Source organism: Aptenodytes patagonicus, chromosome 1 (assembly GCF_965638725.1).
Source record: "Aptenodytes patagonicus chromosome 1, bAptPat1.pri.cur, whole genome shotgun sequence".
Taxonomy (NCBI): domain Eukaryota; kingdom Metazoa; phylum Chordata; class Aves; order Sphenisciformes; family Spheniscidae; genus Aptenodytes; species Aptenodytes patagonicus.
In genome coordinates this window covers 10,525,215-10,547,365 of record NC_134949.1, presented here as the reverse complement: position 1 = coordinate 10,547,365, position 22,151 = coordinate 10,525,215, and the positions used below count along the sequence as shown (strand labels likewise).

Below are 22,151 nucleotides of genomic sequence, written 5' to 3'. Positions count from 1 at the left end.
GAAATCTCAAGTGAAAGACATTTCTGTGTTGCTGAGATCCTATGCTGGAAACACACGTGTGTATCAATCTGATGTTTTGTGTTAGGATTTCAAGATTTCGTTTTCAGTTTGTTTGGGGTTTTCCAAGATTAAAAAATGCATCTAAAGCATCTGCCTTAAATTGTGTTGCAATATGAAGTACTCAAATATTAGGAAAGGCCAGAACTAAAATAATCTCTGCAACCTTCAGTTACGTTCCTCATGTACATGCAGTGACACAGCCCTTCCTTCTATAGGACAGTGGTGATCTCACCTAAACTGAAGCTTCCACAATGTAAACATGGACATCTGAGCTAGTCATCTAGCCTCTTCTTATAGTCAGTAAAGAGAAAATGTCCTTCTGGGACAGGATTCACATGAGACATGTGGATGTCTGGGTAAAAAGTCATTAAGGTCAAAGGAATACATTAATATACAGTGTTAAATCTGAAAAAATTCACACTTGATTTTTCTGTGTGTTTCTTAATGGCTTTGAAACACAGCTACTATTCATTTCATGGATGATCTGGGGAGATTATGACTTCTGAAAACCAAATCTCACGACTTCATGTTCAGTTCCCCAGCACCAAGGGATTTTGTTGGCTGAAACAATAACTTCTTTTCCTGACATAACAGCAAAATTTCCCTTCATTATACAGTCCTACATCAACCCAGAGACCCATCAGTTCAAAGAAGGAGCCATGGGACTTGTGCAGGGATAGGGAGAGGTAAATGTATGATCATGTGGTTGCATATTGGATCATGATGTCACATACACACAAAGTTGTATAGGCAGCGTAATCCTGACATTTTCTGAATTGTGACTTCATTTTTCTTCAATCTCAGATGTGTTTTTACCTTCTATGAGTGCAACTTAGCACAAAAGTTTCTTCTCAATGACAGAAGAATTGTAAATTCTTCCCTAAAACACACTTTGGGTTAAATTGGAACAGCTGAATAAAAGTAGATTTCATTCTCATCTATGTTTCTTCTAACCAAAAGCTGCCTCATTTCAGGAAATTGTGTCAGAAAAATAGTCTCCCTTGTTAATAGAGAGCAGAATTTTCCACTGCCGTGAATGGTTGCTTCCTGATTACTATATTTGACAAACATATAACGTAAAAGCGCTTGCTTCAGGTGAAAGTGTTGCAACAATGGTAAGCCTTATGTCTGATACCGCAAAGCTGGTTAAATATTAGCAATGAGCAGTGCTGCAACATTAAGAGAGTGAATTGATGGATGTCTGTGTTATTCATTTCTCTCTCGGTAAGCACTGCAGAGTTTAATTCCCCAAAATCTTTTTACTATGTTGGGATGAAATGGTCGTAATGCCTAGATGATGCACACCATTTGCTTCACTTTCTAGTTACTGCAGTGTAAGGCATCTCTTCTTACTCACCGCAGCAAGCTGGTCCACTCCGCTTGCAGTTCGTGCTAATGTTACGAGATCTTCTTGCATCTTATCTACCCATGATTTTATCCTACAGAAACCAAAAAGAAAAGAGAGACATCCAATCAGATCACTGGCAAATGGAACTTGCATACAATTATATAGCACAAGAAAAGGGCAAAAAGTCAGAATATGTTAATAAAATTGAATACAAAATGTACAAGACTTGTCTTTGATTGCTAAAAAATAATAAGCTTGGAATGGACCAAAATATTCAAGCTACACCCTGATGGCATTCTCTTTCGCTGACTCAAATCTAAGCCACTTGCTTTTTTCTTTCTTTTACTTTTCATCAGCTGGAGTTTGCCTGGTGCTCTCCAGGACAGACACTGTCTTCACCATCAAGTATATCACTGTAGCTGCCTCTCGTTGACAGGTACCGAGGTCTGTTTCCAAATGTGATAGAGCCTAACTCACCTTCTTTTTTTTCTTTTTTTCTTTTTTTTTTCAGTAGAGCCTCTACTCAGCCTTGATGACCTGATTCTTCTCATAGAGTTTTCTGTGGTGGCCACCACACTAAGCCAGCTGTAAATCAAGCATGCCATCATATCTATTACTAGCTGTAGCAAAGATCACCACAACAGAGCTGGTACACTGCCTGCCAGGACAACCTGCCTGACCTGCTGCTCACTCCCAGCAATGCCTTTCCTGGGGTCCTTGAGGTCCCTCTCCCAACAGATAGCACAAGCAGAGAAAAACAGCAACTGGGAGCAGGCTGACAAAGCAGAATAAATCTTCTGGCCTGTAGTCCCTCCCCGGACACTCCAAGGAAGCAGCAGCAGGACAGGCAGCAGCAGGCATAGGTGGCACGAGCTGTTTTGGCAATGCACACCTGCTCCTGGCTGCTGTTTTTCACCAGGGAACAGGCAGTGATTCACTGCTGTGCATGCTCGGCTCCCTGTGCCCAGTAAACCCGACTCTTTGGAAAAGCATTGGATCCAACACAGTTTTTATGTTTCTGTGCCATGTCACATTTTGCAGCAGGAAAAGAGCCATGGTACTAGTTTATTCAAGTGAGGTCCATGTTCAGAAGAAGGTTGTGTTGCTTGCCTAGCCAGAAAGTTTGATCTCCAACTCATCTATCGTATTGCCCCTGTCATTATCACAGCTCTCTGCTCTGAAACCTGGAACAGATACATGTATTTATCCTAGCCATTTCCTAGCCTTAATCTGATACCCAAGGAATGACTGCTTAGATTATTCATGAAAGTAGGAAAGACAGGAAAGACATTTTTGCTACAATATGGAAAATTTGGAAGACTAGAAAGAACATGGAGGACTGATTTTACTCCTTCTTTCCATGGTCATTAATACACTTTTTGTTAAACCAAAATCAATATCTTAAAAGGACACAATCTCTATTATGGAGTTGCAACTTGACTACTTTTATTAAAGGATCCTTCCGCATGCTTTAGAAGAAAGCAATTAGTCATCCAAACGCAAAAGATTTAAGGCTGTGACATCTAAAATGAAGGACCTTATGGCAGCCCAAAATAACATGTGCATAGATAGGAATGGGAACTACCTAGACAGGAAGGTACTGAGTTTTACAAAAGTGCCAGAATTAAGACAAATCCCTCTTCTCAATCAATAATGGGTCGCTCCCCAATCAAAACAGTGTCTCTCATGAATCCTATTTGAATCCTATTTCCCACAAGCAGAATACTCCGTCACAGTAAACAAGAACTTTTTGAAGGTTTAGCTCAAAGTGTCTTTGAAGCCTTCACAAAAAATCTGTAGCAGAAATTGAACTAGCAAGTTGTAACCATAGTTTCTCATTAACCATAGCTTCTGCCCGTGATACTACTGTTTTCATCCTCCCTCCAGCCCCTGGCCTGGCTTCTTTGACACTCTCATCTATTGTGTCATATCCTTTATTTTCTATTGTGTCGTATCTTTATTTTTCCCTTCCAAATCTTTAAATAAAGAACAGTGATTTCACTCTGTCTGTACAGCACTTTCATTATTTCCTCACTGGATTCCAGGTGTTTTAGACATACAAAAATTACATCTTAAAACACCCTGAATTTAAAAAAAAAAAAAGTCATGAAAAAGTTTTAGACTGAAATTATTTCACTACTCTCATTCATCGCTGAGAAATTTTAATTGATCTAGTTCCCAGGGGCTAGAAACTTTCAGAAGACTGTCTACCCTTTAAAATCTTCTCAGTGCACTCGACGAAGACTGACTTCTAGTCCAGATGGCAGAATGCTGAGTTATAATTCCAAAATTTTGGGAAGAAGACTATATTGATTGAATGACCATGTATGCCCAATCAATAATGCAAGAGGAGACCCTACCACACAGATTGTGATTATCTAGATTTCCATGAACAAGTTTTTTAGCTTGCAGGTATTTTTCCTAATTTGGGCCAAGCTTTAAAAAACTCTTTTAAAAGACTGTAAAATCAATGCTTCTAAATAAAATAGTTCTAAAGTCTTGACAGGAAGAGTTCCACTGTATAAAATACTCACCAGATTCTCCATGAGGAAAAAGGATGCGCCAAAAATTGTGAAAGTTATAACATGGTATGTGTAACAAGTGTAACATGGAATGTAAAAAATGCTTACTGAGACAAACCTTTGGCACTTAAAAAGGACTGATGGGTACTAGACCAGCTGTTAAGAATTCAGTCATCTCATAGCTGATTAGTAATAAACTGCTAATAAATTAGTAAACTTCTTCGCTAGCAATAGAGCATTTTAATGGGAAACTATAGGAGTGCATATTGGAAGAAGGGCTTGAGCAAGCGTCTTCAATGGCAATCTTACCAATATGTCATTTCCAGAGGTATCCCCTCCATATGGTGGCATGAAAAGAGGATTTACCTCAAAATGGGCCTACCTCTTAACTTGGTATATCCCCCACGCTCTTCACAAGTCCTGAGAAAGTCAGGGAGAGGTAGCAGAATGAGTAAAAAGACTGGTGACTCCATGAGTTTGTCCTCCGGTGCGCCACCAGAACTCTCTGCTGCAGGGCTTAATGTCTCATTAAATGTTTACAGAACAAAGCATGCTAAGGGAAATACCTCCAGATGGACATGGTATTTTAACAGGTGTCCAAAGGTTCCTTTTATCCACTGTAACTGAGCAGCCCTTTCTCTAGATTTTTCTTGACACTTCTTACCCTTTGTGTAATTTGACCAATCTTCAGGCTATTTTGCCATTCTTTGGTGAATGTTTGCTGCACCATTTGAGTCACTTTGCTACCTATCTCCAAGCCAAATAACACGTAGACCCTTTCAGGTTAGTGTTGATGCTTTTCCATGGAGGTTCAACAGAGGCTAATAGGTGCAACAGGTCAACAGAGTCATGGTCTGTATTTGATTTCTCTTTTTGCATTGTATCACCAAGAGTACTTATTTCTTTGCTCATTCACATCCTACATCTCTAACATAGCCACATGAAAGTGATGTATGTTGGGATTTAGGGACCAATTACATTTTCATTGACTATTACAATTGATTTCATCGTTGTTTTAATGCTCCCAAACCTTCCCTTCTATACTTTGCTTTCTAAAATCTGATGTAAAATAAATTAACTTCCTGGTTTAAATCTCTACAAAGCCCTTATATTATATAAACATTTAGTTCTGTATAGAAATCAGTTTGTTAAAAATGACCTCTTATGTTGTATTGTGTTTACTATGGCTTTAAGCCCATCATGTGTATCTGTGAGAACAGTACCAACTCATAAGCACAAGTATGAACAAAAACAAAAAAATGCTATCATCTCCCATTTTTGAATGGTTTCTATTTTTCTGTGTGAAAGAATGAGGCATATGAAAGGTGAAAAAGTAAAATCCATTACCCAAAAGTGTTTTCAAAAGCATAAAATAAATAATTGAACACACTGAGTTTTTTTTATGATCAATTTCAGTTATAAAAATTACGGCTGTTATTTCTAAGAGGAGTCGATAGAAAAAATCAGGGAGCATTGATTTTTAAATTGACTTTTTTCATTTCCTACTGCTTTGTATTTTTACTGGATATATTCCTCTCTGTCCTAAAAGGAAACTGGAATGGTGAGAACATATACTAGTTAGTTAGTTAAACTTGAAATTTTGGAAGAAGTTGCCCTTAAAAACATGAATTACTTATTACTACTATTACTTGTAAATGAAATATGGATTGTTTTCCTCTTTAACTTGCAAAAATATTCTTGATTTTTCAATAAATACTTCTTATATATTGTCTAGAATTCCTGCCTCCACACAATTAGCCCACACCTTGCCTTTTGAAGTTAGCCACCCAGGCTAGTTTTGGTTTTCTTTTTTTGTTTTAATTTGCGATAGAACTAGGCTTCTGCTTCAGTCAATGCAAAAAGGCATCTCCAGAGCTGACCCATTCTGTCCTCAGCCAGGTGAGCTGAACTACCTATCTCCTACGTTGCTTCTAGTGGAGCCCTAGACAACTTTGATTCCTAGTGCAGGTTCTCCAGCATAGCTAGGCTACATGCTTGACTTTTAGGCATGTTAGTGTAGACAACGTCAGTTTCTAAACTGGAATAGGAAGAAGTCCACCTTCATTCTAATTTAATGGCAGTTTCCCCTCCCAGCTGTAACTTCAATGTAAATAATAATGCTTCTTCCAGAACTGAATGTATATTTATCTTAAAAGATTATTTTCTTGCATATTCATCTTAGCCTATTAGACCTTCTGTAGTGGAAACTGTCCTTTTCTTACTTGCCTGTACAACAGCTAGTACAGCAGGGTCCGACATAATAAAAAGTAATAACTTCAGAAGCGTTTTTCTAGATTACTATCAAAAGTACAAATGATAAAATGGCATTCTACAACTCCGAGGAAGCTCAGTATAATTACTCTTGCCTTCCCACAAGAATTTAAATAACATCATTAGTATTATTTATAAGGTCTAACATCAGTATTTCTGCATCTCAATTCTCCCACCTTGCCACCTGTCTAAAGTGTGCATTTGAGACATTTCATGCTCCTAATAGACTGTTTTTCAGAAATGGATACAATCACCTCCTACAACTTTCACAGGAAAATTTGGCAGAATGTTTAAAATACAACTTTTTTTTCAGTTAAGGAATCATATTATCTCATTGTATTTTTTTTTTTAAATGTGTGTCTTTAAAAAAATGAAACAAGAGCCTTTAGGTGCTGAAATGCTTGTCTGGTGCTCCTTTTAACTGATGCCTGTAGTGCAATATCTGTCTGACAGCTGCTCATGGCCAAAGTTATTTAACAATTGGAAAGCTGTCACAGCAAACGTGAGCTCCCATGACTTAAAGAAGCAGCAGTCATTTTTTTTCTGCAAAGGGCACCAACAGAAAGCCTGTACAAAAGGTTAGTTTGTTCCTATCGTTATTAGTTTGGCAGGAACATTGCAATGGATGTTCCACTGAAAGGTGACTACATTTTGAGTACAATTGATTTTAACTCCCTTCTCCCACACACAGGTTTTCCCCATATCAAGCAATGACTAGACAAAAGGACTGCCCACATGCCTTTCCACAGCAACTTAGAAGTGATTTGAATGATGAAGGGGACTGTCTGATTAAGGACAGACAGACACGGGTCATTTACTGGGGAATTAAAAGGTACAACCCTGCTGCTGTCGCCTGCGCTCTGATCAGATTGATGAAGAAACAGCCAGGATACTACAGAGCCATCCATCCACATTACACTATTAGCCAACCTAGCATAACAGCTATTTTGACAGCACAGAAAGCTTTTTTTTCCCTTTTTTTCCTTTTTTTTCTTTTTTTTTTAAAGTAGGACAATTATGTTTCCTAAAGTCAGAGGATTTTCACAGATACACCCCTAGTCACACTCCAAGTAGAACTTAATATAGCAGGTGCCACACTAAGCAATCTTTCTTTTAACTTCATTAAAACCTATTTTTATGTTAAACCTGTATACCAAACTATACTTGCAGAACAGAGCACTGCTCAATTACAAGGGCAAAAGAAAACAAAGAGATCTAGATGTAGGACAGCCTGGCTATAACCTTTTTCCTGCTGAAACTGATGCAATTTTTTTTCTGCTGACTTCAAGGAAAGTAGATTCATGTAATTATATGCCACAGCTTTGTAGACCACTCACACTAATTTAAGGTCCATTAGCTGACTTCTGCTTGGATAATGTTTCATAATCTAAAGAGGCAGGTGTAGAACTTAACTCTGCCAATTGAAGTCACTTGGTATGTTGGAGATCCACATTCAGCTCTCAGTTAAGATTACATTTTGCTCAAGTTTCTGAATAGTTCTTGCATACAAAAATAACAACAATTAAAGTAATGAAAGCTGTAAGTAGCAAGAGGAAAAAGTGTTTTCAAAATAGGTCAATATTTCTTAGAATATCAAAAAGGAAAAAAATACTTACATTCCTCCCAATTCAATAGAAAAGTGGTGTTTGAAAAATGAAGATAAATGAGATTAGACACAGAAACAGTGAGAGAGCAAGTCTTGCTTTATTTTTTCAAGCTAACCCCACTCTATTTTCTTGCTCAGAAAAACCCTCACTTTCAGGATCAGATGCTTTTTAGAAGATTTGTTATCAGTGAAGGAGGGGGAAAAGGCTACAAAATTATCATAAAAGCAAGATTCTCAACCATTCTTTCTCCCTCTTAGGCAACACTAAAGGGCAAACAGAAACTGTTATTGTAATTTATAGAAGGCATGTGAAAGAAGAACATATGTTACAATGGAATTACTAACCTTCTACACAGAAATTACCCGTGTTGCTGCATTTATACCTCCTACTGCAAAACTACTGAGTTTTAATACCACTATATATTTTGATGACCTATTAAGCTGACAGTACTCGTATTTCAGATATGTGGGAGGATGGATGGATTTATAGAGAACCAGACTTTGGAAGGAGTAATAAAGGCAGGTTTTGTGAAATACTGAACAAATTCTCATAGTGTGCTAAAATCCCACCGATTCTAAATCAGGGAAAGAAAAGGGTTGGATATGGAGAGACTGATGCAAAGATCACTAAAATCCCATGGTTATCAGACCAAGCTCTTCAATCTCCACTGCATAGCCGGAAAATGAATAAAAGAGGGTTATGTAATTTAGATGTGATATAAAAACAAATTAAGGCAAAGTAGTCCGTATAAGCATTTGTGAATTCTCCAGATCTTACTATAGGATTTGTAACAGTCCAATTAGATGCCACAGAGTGGAGGAGATTTAAATTCATGTTCTAGAGACATGCTCACCTCATTCTATAACTTCTACAGTTATGAACCCCTCAGGGCGGTGTACAGCCCTCCAATACTCCTCTTTCTGTTGTTTGGACTGTTGCTAATGGACTATGTGAAGGTATGACAGCTTACAAGTATAGTATAGATACTATATATAGTAAATAGCAATTTGCAAGGAAGATAAGGATCCGGAAATTTAAGTGAAAAGGGGCCTGTGCTGCAAGTGTTGGGAGATCCCACTTTATTCCAATGCGATAATGATACAGGCATGTATAACCACTGCCAGCTATCTGTTGAAAATGTATCACACAATTTTGTATAAATGTTTGGAAGATCTTTTGTGTAATAAAAGCAAAGCACAGATTAATTCATGACATTTAGTTACTGCACTGTGTGAGGAAAATAGGGAAGCTATGCTATCTCTGTGGAGACACGCATGCACGAAATGCATCATCTACTCCATAGGCAAAGATATTTCCTCTGTTGACAAGAAGAAGAAAAAATAGTACTTTGTTTATTTGCCCTCTTTGACTGTCTTTTCTGCCCAAATGTCAAAAGCTGCTGGCCATGCAGTCTGCAAGGACTTTCCAGATATAAGACAGTCCCAATAGCCAGGGCCAGAGGGACCCTCTTGCTCTTTCCTGTTTTCAAAATGTAAAATCTGTGCTTGACATAGTTATTTTACGTTTGTCAAATTGAAACATTTGGGGAGTAAGATATAATTTCTGTGTCATATCTGTCATTCTGTAGAAAGGGTCAGTGTAGACAGAAAACTCTTCAGGATACACTTGATTTTTAGTAGCAGACATTTTAATGTTTAAACTTGGGATTTTTAAGCTCTTACTTCACATGTTTAAGCCATCCAGTCACAGAAGCTATTACAATTTTCCAATTTTTTTCCAAACACTCCTTCTCTACATAAACACGGTTCCTCTCCGTCATAGCCTTCACAGAACAAGCACGCAGGAGCACTCACTAATGACTGCTCTACCAACTGCTCTTTTAAGGAATCCCTCTGCACCACAGATAAATGGGGCACTAGGAACCCAGTGATGCAGCATTGGTACAGACAGAAGGAGGAGGAACGGCCCCCTGATTTGGCCAGCAGCTCAGGAGATTTAAGTTCCACCACTGACTTCCAGGACAAAGTCAGTGGCAAGTCAATAGCTCATGGCAAGTGAAGGGCAGATCTGTCACACCCCAGTGACTGCCTATGATGTCCTAACAAATGGTTTGCTTCTTAATATTGAGTCCCAGTGGCAGGTTCCAGGATGGAAATGGTCAACTGTGGATGGCACCATGAGCTGCTCAATGTTTCTCCAGTTCCTAGAAAAGCAGAAACCTTTCTCCATCCTCACCCAGAACTTCTAGACCCAACTAACTCCTTCACCCCGACATCTCTTTTGTAGCCCTGGAGCACAGCTTGAATGGCTGTTTTGCTCTCACCTTCCAGCAAAACCTTGCCTAAATATCTCCATCAGAAGGCTTCAAGGATGGATCTGGGAACAGCACCCTCTGACCCAGCAGCTGGACCCACTCACTGCTGCTCAGTCCCATTGAAATACCTTCTCCTCATGTTTCAGTTCAGTTCTTTATCTGTAACTGCACTTTCCACTTTAATAAGTGTGTGGTAGATTCTCCAAAGCATCCAGATGTTAAACAGGAGTGACCAAGTAATTCCTTAAATATGGTGTTCACTTTCAAGAGCCAGGATCGGGTCATGGTCATATTATTTTATAAGCTTGTTCAGTATAAACCAAGTATCTGACAGGTGTTTAGCCACACATGTTCATAATTACAGCTTCTGCTTCACAAATATTTCCCTTTACTTTGCCAAAAGTGTTCTTTTGGAGTCTAAAGCTTCCTAGCAAATAACATGAAAAATATCCTCTAATGGAAATTACTGTTGCACAAAATATCATTTAATAATTTAAGCTCAATCTTTAATGTAAGCCTGGCAAATAGAATCAGCTGCAAAATTACTATAAGCTGTAAAAAGAACTTAAAAATTATTATGTTTTAATTATGAAAGATTATAGTGCTAAAACAGTTTAACAGAGAAGACATAACAAATTTTCAGCTCAAATGACTGTCAGTAGTCCTCAGATGTGTTTCATTAAAGGCTTTTACAATCAGATATACATCTAGTACTGTTTATTGCTTAGCATTGAAAAAACAATCAAACACTCAAAATCTAGTTACCATTTCTGTGACTGAGAAATATAAATTAAAAATGAAAAATCCCTACTTTGTTTCTAATCTGTACTAGATGAAATGCAATCATTTTGTTTTAAATTGCAATGGTCTAACATATGGCCTAGCATATAGATCTCACGGAGGAGCAGCCACTGGAGAGACCTTGGTGTATTTGCCCCACGGTAGTTCCCCCAGATTAGCACCTAAAATGCCTCTCATCGTCTCTTTGCTTCACCTCTGATATAACTAGTATTTAAAGAGTGTCCAACGCAATCTGGACTAAGTTCATTACTCAAGTACAAACATAGATACACCACTAAAATCATACATTCAATTTGGTAAAAAGGAGACCAAAACTGAATCTCACATACATCACTACAGTTATTCTAGTACTGTAGCAACAGAGCCTGGATTAGAAGCTGCTCCCTATGCAAAGTAATATGTAAACGCTGCTGTCTTTTGATGCGTTATATATTATACGGTAAGTCTATTAATGGTATAATGCCTTTGTCGAATAAAAAAGCATGTCATAAAAATGATTGAAAAATAAATCTCAGTGTAATGGAACTTTACAAAGTGCTTACCTGCACAATTTTGCTAAAGCGTTTCAGGCAAAAAATTATTTTATCAGTTGTGTTTAACATATCACACTCATAATTTAACCATAATTTACATTGAAATTACTTTTTCCCCAAACTAATAAGCATTACATTTTAGCCTCAGAAAAGAAGTATAAGGAAATTAAAATATGACATATTGGATACGAGTAAAGAAGAGATTAAAGGAAAAAAGAAAGAGTTTCATATAAACCAGGAACATATTCAGAAACTTATGCACATTCATCCACACGCATGTGCACCAATTCAACTCAGTGAGAATTTCATCTCAGCCACCCAGTTTGTGCCATTACCATTGCAGTATCTTGTTTTCATGCATCTAGAGTGCAGAAGCTACACATATGGGCTGGACGTGTGTGCTCTCCATACTGACTAAACTATACAGGCCACCACAATAAGACATATTTATCACCTTAAAGCATGCAATTAGGTTGATCTGCTGTTTGTGGTAGAACATTTATCTTTTTTCATAATATATATGAAGAAACTGTAGTATCTAGGTATAACTGTGTGAAAATAGAGACTGCACAATGTCTACGTAACGCAGCAGCATAATATCACTGTACCGTGAGACGGTATGATCACACTGGATTCAAAGCCAGCCTCATCCTGACAAAGAAATACAGGATCAGACCTTAGACTGAAAAAAACTTCCTAAAGTAATATAAAATAAATAATAATTCAGATAAAAATTAAAACTTTAGCTTTTCTTTTTTTAGATTATCTATCATTGAATGTATACAGAGTAACCTTTTTTGGTTTAGGTTGTGCAGCATTGAAGGTATATACTTAACAGGAATGCTAATATAAGCTTTCAGAGAAATGACCACGTGCCCATCTCATTTTGTCCCCACATACACTTCTGAGGAAGTGAACAGCAAAACTTCCCTTGAGTTTAGCAACACATGGAGACATTCTTAAATCAGTGTATCTCTCTGTCTTTCAGGGAATTGAGGTATAAATCAGCACCTGTCTCAAAAATCAGGGGGTTTTGGGTTTGCGGTTTGTTTTTTGGGTTGGTTTGGGGTTTTTTTAGTGAGAAAAATGGGTATTAAAGTACTTCACCTCTCATAGAATATATTAGGTAAGTGCAACTCAGGCAATGACATTACATCAGCAGGGAGCTCAGTTGCCCACTTCTCTGTATTTATCTGAGTGTCTGATGTGGGTTTTGGTTGTGGCAGCAGGAAGTCCGACACACAGGACTGACACTAGCACCAGCAAATCATTGATGTGACTGCGCCAGAAGCTTTGCTGCAGCGAGGTACATGAGCAGGTGAATAATTCCACCTAGGCAAGTGGCACTAGTCATATAATTTAATTACACAGCTGAACTGAGAGTCTGCACTGAGATCCTGTACAGCAAGTCTACCTTTTCGGCGTTTGTCACTTGCCTAAATGAAAAAGTTAAATGTAAAAATAGGGGGATGCTTAAAGATAAGCATGTGTTTATGCAGTCTGGAAGATAGGGCTTGATTGTATAGGGAGAATCTTCCTTATAACTCTGTATGAAATTATTATTATTATTGTTATTATTATTAAAAAGATATGTTGCTTATAATGGCCATTTAATATGAAACTCATTTTGAAAATATTCTATGATCATTCAAGCACTGAAAAAAGCAACAAAGGTTGGCAAAAAAAGTGTAGGGTTTTTTTACACAGCTATGAGCTGTTTGCTACCAAGCTTCAAATTTTATAAGCTCCTTTAAAATGCAGTTTTCTGTGATGTTGATCCCGCTTGTTTAATAATGACAAGGATTCATAAATAAAACCTCTATTATATCAGATAGCAGAATGCCACCTTCTGATAAACCCATGTAGTCTAAGAAAAAAAAAAAATGACTCCAGCTATACTCCGTCAATGTAATGGTACTCTTCTTCTAATTTATGATATTTTTTCAAATTATTATATCCTTTAAGAAATATTTGTTGTACAGTGTACTCCAACACTCAACTACTTACTTGAAAGCTGCACATCCAAATTAATCAGCTGTTTCATTTGCAAATATATTCTTCCCTTCAAAGTCTGACTTCCAATGTGCAAAGCTGTCACCTCCCTAATATGCCACTGCTATGGCATTTGTAGTAGTAGTATTTATAGTAATGAAGAGACATTTTTTTGGAAAGACCTAAATAGACTCCATCTTCTGAAAGATAGGTACTATCGCATTCAGTGCTGCCATTTAAAACAAAAAGTAAAATATCACGACAAAAGACGCAAAAGATGCAAAGCAGAGATTGTACAAGCAAAAGACTGGCACAGAATATTAAGTTTCTACAGAAATTAGCATCAAAATTAGCATAGCCATGCTGTCTTTAAATTCTTTCCATTTCACAAAGTCGCGCTGAATTACACTGAGTTTTTGCTAAAGGCGCAGCTGGCATGTTGTGGTTCCTGGGATGCAAATGCATATTAATAGCTATTTGAAAAGGATAATAGTATACAAGAAAATAATCGATGCATTCTCTTCCTCCTGTTCAAGAGGTTATCAATCTGTTCCCACAAACACTGCAGTTTTCTGTCTTGAAAACAGTTTTGAAAACTGTCCATTACAATATGAGGTCCAAATCCATGAAGTCTTTGCACGTTAGCAAGCCTAGGGGAGGTCAGAACTCCTGATCACAGGATCAGGACAGTGTCTGCACAGGCTGGTGCAGGTGGACCTTAAATATATTCAAATCATGACTAAGTTTCTCTAGGGTGTTAGACAGACCAGCTGCATATCAGAAGTGCTAGCGTACTGTAAAACACCAGAAAAAAATCAATGCAATTACCCTGTAAAGAACCAGCAGCAACCAAAACCATATTTCAATCTTCCACTTTACAAAATTAACCTTTTGAAATGGCTAGTGTCAGGCTTCACAGGCCAGTTCAGTCATGAACAGCTGTGCAGGTCTTCTATTTCTGTTGTAATCCTCCAATAGTGATATATAGTGTTTTTCTTAAATCTGCAGAAACTGGAGATTGAAGGATAATGCTAAATGTCATTATTAGAGTGATATGAAAGTCTCAGCTTCATTCTTTAAAAGAAAAAGAACTCTTACAGATAGCTCACAAATTACTTACATAAACCTTTAGAAAAATAAAAGTACGTGCTCATGACGTTTGGGCTTCATTTTTGAAAGCCTGTTTGATGAGACTGCAAGTGTTTGATTCAGAAAGCTCAGGCACAGAAATGGTTTCCAGCTGCGCACGTGGGCCAAAGGGCTGTAAGGGTCAGTTCACAGCAAAGCTGAACAAGAATGACATTAAATTTAATTCAGCTTTAAAACAATGCCTTCTCAAAGAGGCTTTGCTCTCCTTTCTCAGGCTGGGGTAAATGCTCTAAGGTCAGGAGGCCACAATGCTTGTCAGTGCATTCAATGCACATTAAAAAGACAGGCTATTAAGGAAGAGTCTCTGACATTTACTTGGGAGCCAACCCTCCCCTCTTCCACTTGTCCCCTTCCCCAATTTCAACACATTGTCTAATTAAGCATCAATACAATGAAATATAATTGAACAGATGTAGTAGTCATTACCAGGAATTACCCATTCTCCTATCAAATCAGAGTGTACAGAAAGGGTTGTGTTTGAAATGGGTGAACTTAATTGCCCGATGGTCCCCAAGAGGAATGTACAAATAGATCAAGACATCACACACGCACAACTGATCTCAGCTCTGACACAAGCTTTTTGTCACTCCCTCATCCATCTTTGCTTACTAGGGTTAATGGTGGCTGGAGTCGACACCAGACAATTTAATAAATAAGAGCATTGGACGTGTTTCAAATGACGCATACCAGAACACAGACTGTAGTGACATTTTGATTAAAGGTCCATACATAGCAAAGACTTTTTATGAGGCAGCTGCTTAAAAGACAATCTATTTGAGTAAAAACAGAGCAAGGTAGCTGGTATCCCTTGGTAATTTACTGTGAACCATTTGTTTGCTTCACAACGATCTGATTCACAATCATTGCACTTGCATGGTTGGTTGATTAAATCAGTGTCTCTAGCAGTCATTACAGTGAGCAAAGAAAAAAAGTCAATTGCTAAAGTAATGCCCCTCTGTGTTATGCAAAATAGATAAATCACAAAAGTGCATTCCATTTCCTTTTCCAGCACCTCGTTCTCTGTTTCCATTTCCCAGTATAAAGTACTGGAGTTTTAAGTTACAGAGTCATAAATAGCATTTAATTAAGAAAAGTGTTAATCCAGAGCAGTGTTGATAGCTGTTCTGAAGGGAGTGCACTACCAACAGTTTAATAAACAATTGCAGATTCACTGATATTGATCTAGGAAAGGATTGATTTCCTTTAAAAAAAAAAAAAAAAGAAAAAGAAGGGTATTCAAATGGAAACAATACCAGTAATTTGAATCTGATCATGCAAAGAACACAACCCACTCTCCACCTCAGGCTTCCTCTCCCTATGCTGTGATCTGCATTGTGACAAGCAAAGAGACGCCTTGGCTCCAACCTGGGCTATCAGAAGTAACTAATGGGTATTTAAAAGGCACAGATATGAAGTATTCGGGCAACAGAAAAGAGGAAAGTAAGAATGAGTCTGGCAAGCAGGGAAATGTCAACTCTGGAGGGTCATGCTGCGTTTATTTAGGCCTGGATGGGTGTCAGTAAGTAGAAGAGAGCTATAGTTGACAGGGACGGAAAGCGGGAATGAAGGGACAGCTCTTATACTGGAAAAGCACAAACTAGAAGATTGAATTGCTTAATTTAGATAAATCTCTGTGAACAAGAGCATTTCAACTTTTTTTAAAATTTTATTTTATTTCTAAAATGCTACCCTAGGCAGTTTCCAAATTGCTCAGTGAAAAGGCTGTCGATATCATTAGAGAAAGATGAAGAAGCCTTTTAAACTAGGTGCAGTTTCTGCAATTCTCTTCATTGTCATGACTGTAACACAATTTTGCTGTGACAACATACCAGATTCCAAGGATACATTGAATGCCTCGACAGCTCTGAATATGTAACATTCCCCAGATGGAAGGGAAGGCAAAAACTTCAGTACAACTGTGTTCTCATGTTCACCATAAAGATAGTTCTGAAAGAGTAGAGTCATACCTTTGCCAGACACTTATGCACTAAGTGTCACAATCTGTACAATTTTCTTCATAAGCATATTTTTCATAATTTTCTTCTTATTTTTTTCTGCATCTGACATGTTAAAACACTACAGAAAAAGCTCTGTGCTCAGATTGCAAATCTCTGTATGCTACTTGCACTTCGGACTTAACACTCATCAGACAACACCTTGCTCTCTCTTGCCCAGTGAGAGAAACATCTAGTGTCTATTTAGGATGGAGTCTATTTAAGTCTTCCTAGGAAAAAATAATAATAATTAAATGGAAAAAAGGGGATCAAGTAGGAAAAACAATAGGCTAGTAATTTCTATATCAAAGTTCTTTCTTGCATGTTCCATTGCATGCATGTTAAAATGAACTTCACAGCATGGTAAGGTGCATGCCATTTGCTTATTTCAAAATGCTCTCTCACACAGAGGTATTTCTAATGAATTAGTAGTACCTGAAACACCTTACACAACATGTGTAAGTCAAATAAAATTGCCTGCAACAAACGCTAACCCATTATCCAAATTTTGTCAAAGATTCTAGTTAGATTGCACAGAATAAAGGTCAAAGGCTTCTCCAGATAAAAACTGATTTGTTACACTGCGACCATGAAGCCAGCTTTAAATGTAATGCCTGTCCCATCGCCCATCTCCTACATCCTAGTTACTGATTAATGCTTCAGAGGTGCATTGGAAGGTCCTAAATGTTCTTTCTCTGTGGATTACAGGCATTCTATTAGATGAACATAGCAGATGGGATTCAAACAGGACCAGATTCTTACGTGTGATTTGAGTGATCACAACCTGATCAACATCCTTTGAGCCATCTCTATGTGCCAGAAGTACGTTTCACTGAGTTGAGTCTTTTATGAATATTAATAGTTGTATTTTCCTCCCTCAATCATCTTCACTAATCTCTTGTTTATTTAAGAGGCTGTTAAAGGACTGCATTCAGAAATCATGAATCAGACCTCGAATTCAAGAGTGTGATTTGAAATGTATTTAATGCTTAAATGTAATATTCAGAATCATTTTAATTTACCTTGGCTTTATCTGGGTTATTTGAGAGAGCTTACAATGGCCCTTTAAGTATTAGCCCTGCTTTGGGAGGTAGTAAAGGCAACAAACTCCTTCACTGATTTTGTTGTCTGAAAGTTAAGGGGCAGTAGCAGGCAGGTGCTTTATGTGCAGACAGTCAAAGTATGTTTATCTGGCACTAATTATGAGGGGCTTGTTTGACTCATACACCTTTAGTGTTCTGTTACACGATTAACTCTACAGATAGAGACTATATCCTTAGTGTAACTTCACACAGTGCTTAGTGCTTGGGAGTACAAATGAAGTCTCTGAATGTTTTCCTAGTACAAGGCTGAGATATTTTTCAGTGCCTAAATGATCTGTGTACTCAACCTCCATTTCATCAATGACAATCTGAGGGGTATTTGTGTGATCTGCTGTAGGTTCTCACTGTAGGTTTTCTAAATTGCCTCTTTGGAAGTTTCTGCCTCTTACCATTGACTGTGTGGGGAAGTCAAGTGCCTGACCTGGGCTTTCTGAGCTGCACCTAAGAATTGTATCATTGGGTAAACAATACAGGAGCTTTCGCAAGTGTCTAAATCCCCATGGTTGTTTTGCAAAAGAAAACATTCCTTTGCTAAATTGTCAATCTGCCTCTCTCAACAAAATCCCCCTCTTAAATTCAAGTGAGAGTTTGAGAATGGGCCAGTCTACCACATCCACAACCACCTGACCTGTGTGGGTATAGAAGAAGGTAAACAGAGACATCTGACCACCCCCCATTTGCAGAATTAGCATGTCCTTTTTTCTACTAGCAATCATGATTGCTGAAGGCTAGCTGGAAAGCATTCTGAGATCAACTGAAGCTTAAAAGGCCTGTAGTACACAACAAATTAGCACAATCAAAATTTGATCCATTTATACCCCTTTCTAAGCATGTCACTGAAACATAATCTCTTTTAATTTAAAATACGAGAGTGCAGTGCTACATGAGATCCGCTGCCTGCAGTACAACTGATGATACTTTAGATAAGAAGGATGAGATAGCTTTCTGTCTTACAAAGGTAACAGACCACTTTAATGAAAATTTAGAATTTGTGTTTAATATTTAATCGACTTAATACTTTGATTTATGTAGGCTACTGTATATCCTCCAAGGGAAAGAGGATATTCTCTTTCACAGAAGAGCATTTGGGGAAAAAAATGTTGACATTTCTACTCAAGTTAAACTCCTAATTGTGCATCAATCTTTTATAGTTCTTCTGTTTCTCTGAATAAATTACTTTCACATTGCAAACACAAAATCAGACATTTCTAAACTGTGGTTTATGATAAGCACTCATCATAAAACACTAGCTTCTCCTCATTTCCAGTACAGAAAAAGCACTAGTATCAGACACCACGAGAAGCATTAACACACGCACAATACAGGTCTATTGTCATGTTCTTCAACTCTGTAGAAATCCTTTATTGAGACAGCTAAAAGCAGTTCTTGATAAAATGTGCCCAAGCCACAGAAGGCAAAGACGGGGACTGGGAGAATGAAGAGCCGCCCACTGTGGGAGAAGATCAGGTTCAAGACCATCCAAGGCACCTGAAGGTGTACAAGTCCATGGAACCCGATGAGGTCCATCCGCGGGTCCTGAGGGAACTGGCAGATGAAGTTGCTAAGCCACTACCCGTCGTATTTGAGAAGTTGTGGCAGTCTGGAGAAGATCCCACTGACTGGAAAAGGGGAAACATAACCCCCATTTTTAAAAAAGGAAAAAAGGAAGACCCGGGGAACTACAGGCCAGTGAGTCTCACCTCTGTGCCTGGGAAGATCATGGAACAGATCCTCCTGGAAGCTGTGCTAAGGCACATGGAGGACAGGGAGGTGATTCGAGACAGCCAGCATGGCTTCACCAAGGGCAAGTCCTGCCTGACTAACCTAGTGGCCTTCTAGGATGGAGTGACTACATCAGTGGACAAGGGCTACAGATGTCATCTACCTGGACCTCTGTAAGGCCTTTGACACAGTCCCCCACAACATCCTTCTCTCTAAACTGAAGAGGTATGGATTTGATGGGTGGACTGTGCGGTGGGTGAGGAATTGGTTAGATGGTCATATCCAGAGGGTAGTGGTCAACGGCTCAATGTCCAGATGGAGATTGGTGACGAGTGGCATCCCGCAGGGGTCCGTATTGGGACCAGTACTGTTTAATATCTTCATCAATGACACAGACAGTGGGATCGAGTGCACCCTCAGCAAGTTTGCAGATGACACCAAGCTGAGCGGTGCGGTCAACGTGCCAGAGGGACGGAATGCCATCCAGAGGGACCTGGACAAGCTGGAGAAGTGGGCCCATGTGAACATCATCAGGTTTAACAAGGCCAAGTGCAAGGTCCTGCGCCTGGGTCTGGGCAACGCCCGGTATCAGTACAGATTGGGGGATGAAGGGATTGAGAGCAGCCCTGCCGAGAAGGACTTGGGGGTACTGGGGGATGACAAGCTGGACATGAGCCAGCAATGTGCGCTCACAGCCCAGAAGGCCAATCATATCCTGGGCTGCATCACAAGCAGCGTGGCCAGCAGGTCGAGGGAGGGGATTCTGCCCCTCTACTCTGCTCTGGGGAGACCTCACCTGGAGTACTGCGTCCAGCTCTGGAGCCCCCAGCATAAGAAAGACACGGACCGGGTGGAGCGGGTCCAGAAGAGGGACACAAAAATGATCAGGGGGGTGGACCACCTCTCCTATGAAGACAGGCTGAGAGGGTTGGGTTTGTTCAGCCTAGAGAAGAGAAGGCTTCAGGGAGACCTTCTTGCAGCCTATCAGTACTTAAAAGGGGCTTATAAAAAAGATGGCGCAGACTTTTTTAGCAGGGCCTGTTGCGACAGGACAAGGGGGAATGGCTTTAAACTAAAAGGGGGTAGATTTAGACTAGATATGAGGAAGAAATTTTTGACGCTGAGGGTGGTGAAACACTGGCACAGGTTGCCCAGAGAGGTGGTGGCTGCCCCATCCCTGGAAACATTCAAGGTCAGGTTGGACGGGGCTCCGAGCAACCTGATCTAGTTGAAGATGTCCCTGCTTATTGCAGGGGCGTTGGACTAGATGACCTTTAGAGGTCCCTTCCAACCCAATCTATTTTATGATTCTATGATTCTATGATAAAATAAAACAAAATGGAGGCAAAACAATGATGTGCAATGAAAAGGCCAAAGAAGAAGAGAGTAATAGATTTATGCACAAAAGTTAAGAAATTCTTAACAACGGTGTCAGATTTGGATATCTACATCCTAAGTACATAGTGTTAGTTGAGATGAAAGGTCTATGTATATATACTTTAATATTGAAATACAGGGGTTTCCTGCATACACACTCTCTTTTTATAGTATACAACATAATGAGATATTGAGAATGCGCATCAAAACGTACTGTAAAAGTATCTGATGGCTATCGGCTTTCCTATACAAGCAAGGTATTGGCATCTCGGTTACCATATTTTTGACAACTGCTAAATACAAAATAATCAAGTAGCATGTTCTGGACTAGTAAGCTGTAAAACCTGTTGCTATTCACTGTCATGATAAGATTGCAGAATTCTCTCTTCTCCACTTCTGATGGGATACTTTGAAATTGTCTCTTGCTCTACCTAAAATCGTATATCCCTTAGCAAGTGCACATTTACTGCATTGACTTTTGACTTTTACCATTTCCTTTCAAATGCCAATCCAAAAAGTGTGTCAGCACAAGAAGAGTCACACCATCATTCACACAGTCCATTGGTAGCAGTCTTGGGGAGGGAAAGTGGGAAGATTGATTTTGTTCCCACAAGAAAAAGTAAGTGACCTATGAAATGTCAAGCTGACCTTTTATTTGTTATCAGTCATCTGGACAAGTAAAAGGGACCACGCTCTTTGTTATGTTTATTGGGCTTTTGTCAACACTACATGCTCCAAATTGGTATTTCCTGAAAGGCTAAATGAATTACAAGTGACCTGCAAAATCATAAAGGAAATCATGGCAGAACCATGAAAAGAATCGTCATCCTTGTCATTGGTTCACTAGATTTTTGGGCAAGAAAGTGTCTAGCCTCTCTGACCCCCTAATATTCAGAGAGAAGCAGCAAGCAAAACCATCCAGAGCAGTTGCACCTCTCCACATCCATTCAAATCCTCAGCACTCACTTGATGCAGTAAAATAGGTATCTCATTCCACATTACTTTGCACTACTTTTATGCTGGTATAAGTTGATTGGTTTTAGCAGCTTCCAGAGTAAGAGTGACATGGCAATACAGAAACCAAGTCCTACTAGTTTTCCATTGTGAAAAACTGATATTAACCAACAAGGCGTTTAAAATTTCAAAAGAAAAGCCAATGAACAGCTTTGTATGTGGCTACAGTTAAATAGTAAGTCATTATTTCTTTCTAAAGCTACCTGATAATGGATTAAGCGAGATGCTACTCGCTCCTTTCCAAGCTTGCCACTCCCACAAGCACGGGACAACCATTCAGGGGCAACCAGCTCTCTAACTTCCCCAGGTGTCATGTCACCTTTAGGCACTCCAGGCCAGAGGGTCTCATGGACCAGTCACAACTGATTCCTCCAGAGCTCTTC

General features: G+C 38.9%; 1 protein-coding gene across 8 annotated transcripts in view; it reads right to left on the bottom strand.

The window, feature by feature from the left end:
- CACNA2D1 (calcium voltage-gated channel auxiliary subunit alpha2delta 1) overlaps positions 1 to 22,151 on the bottom strand; it is a 434,729-nt gene that overhangs the window by 376,566 nt on the left and 36,012 nt on the right. For all 8 annotated transcript variants that reach the window (XM_076360363.1, XM_076360445.1, XM_076360724.1 and 5 more), the window contains exon 2: positions 1,418 to 1,499. In XM_076360363.1, coding sequence (XP_076216478.1) covers positions 1,418 to 1,499 — 82 coding nt within the window. The remainder of the gene's footprint in view (positions 1 to 1,417; positions 1,500 to 22,151) is intronic.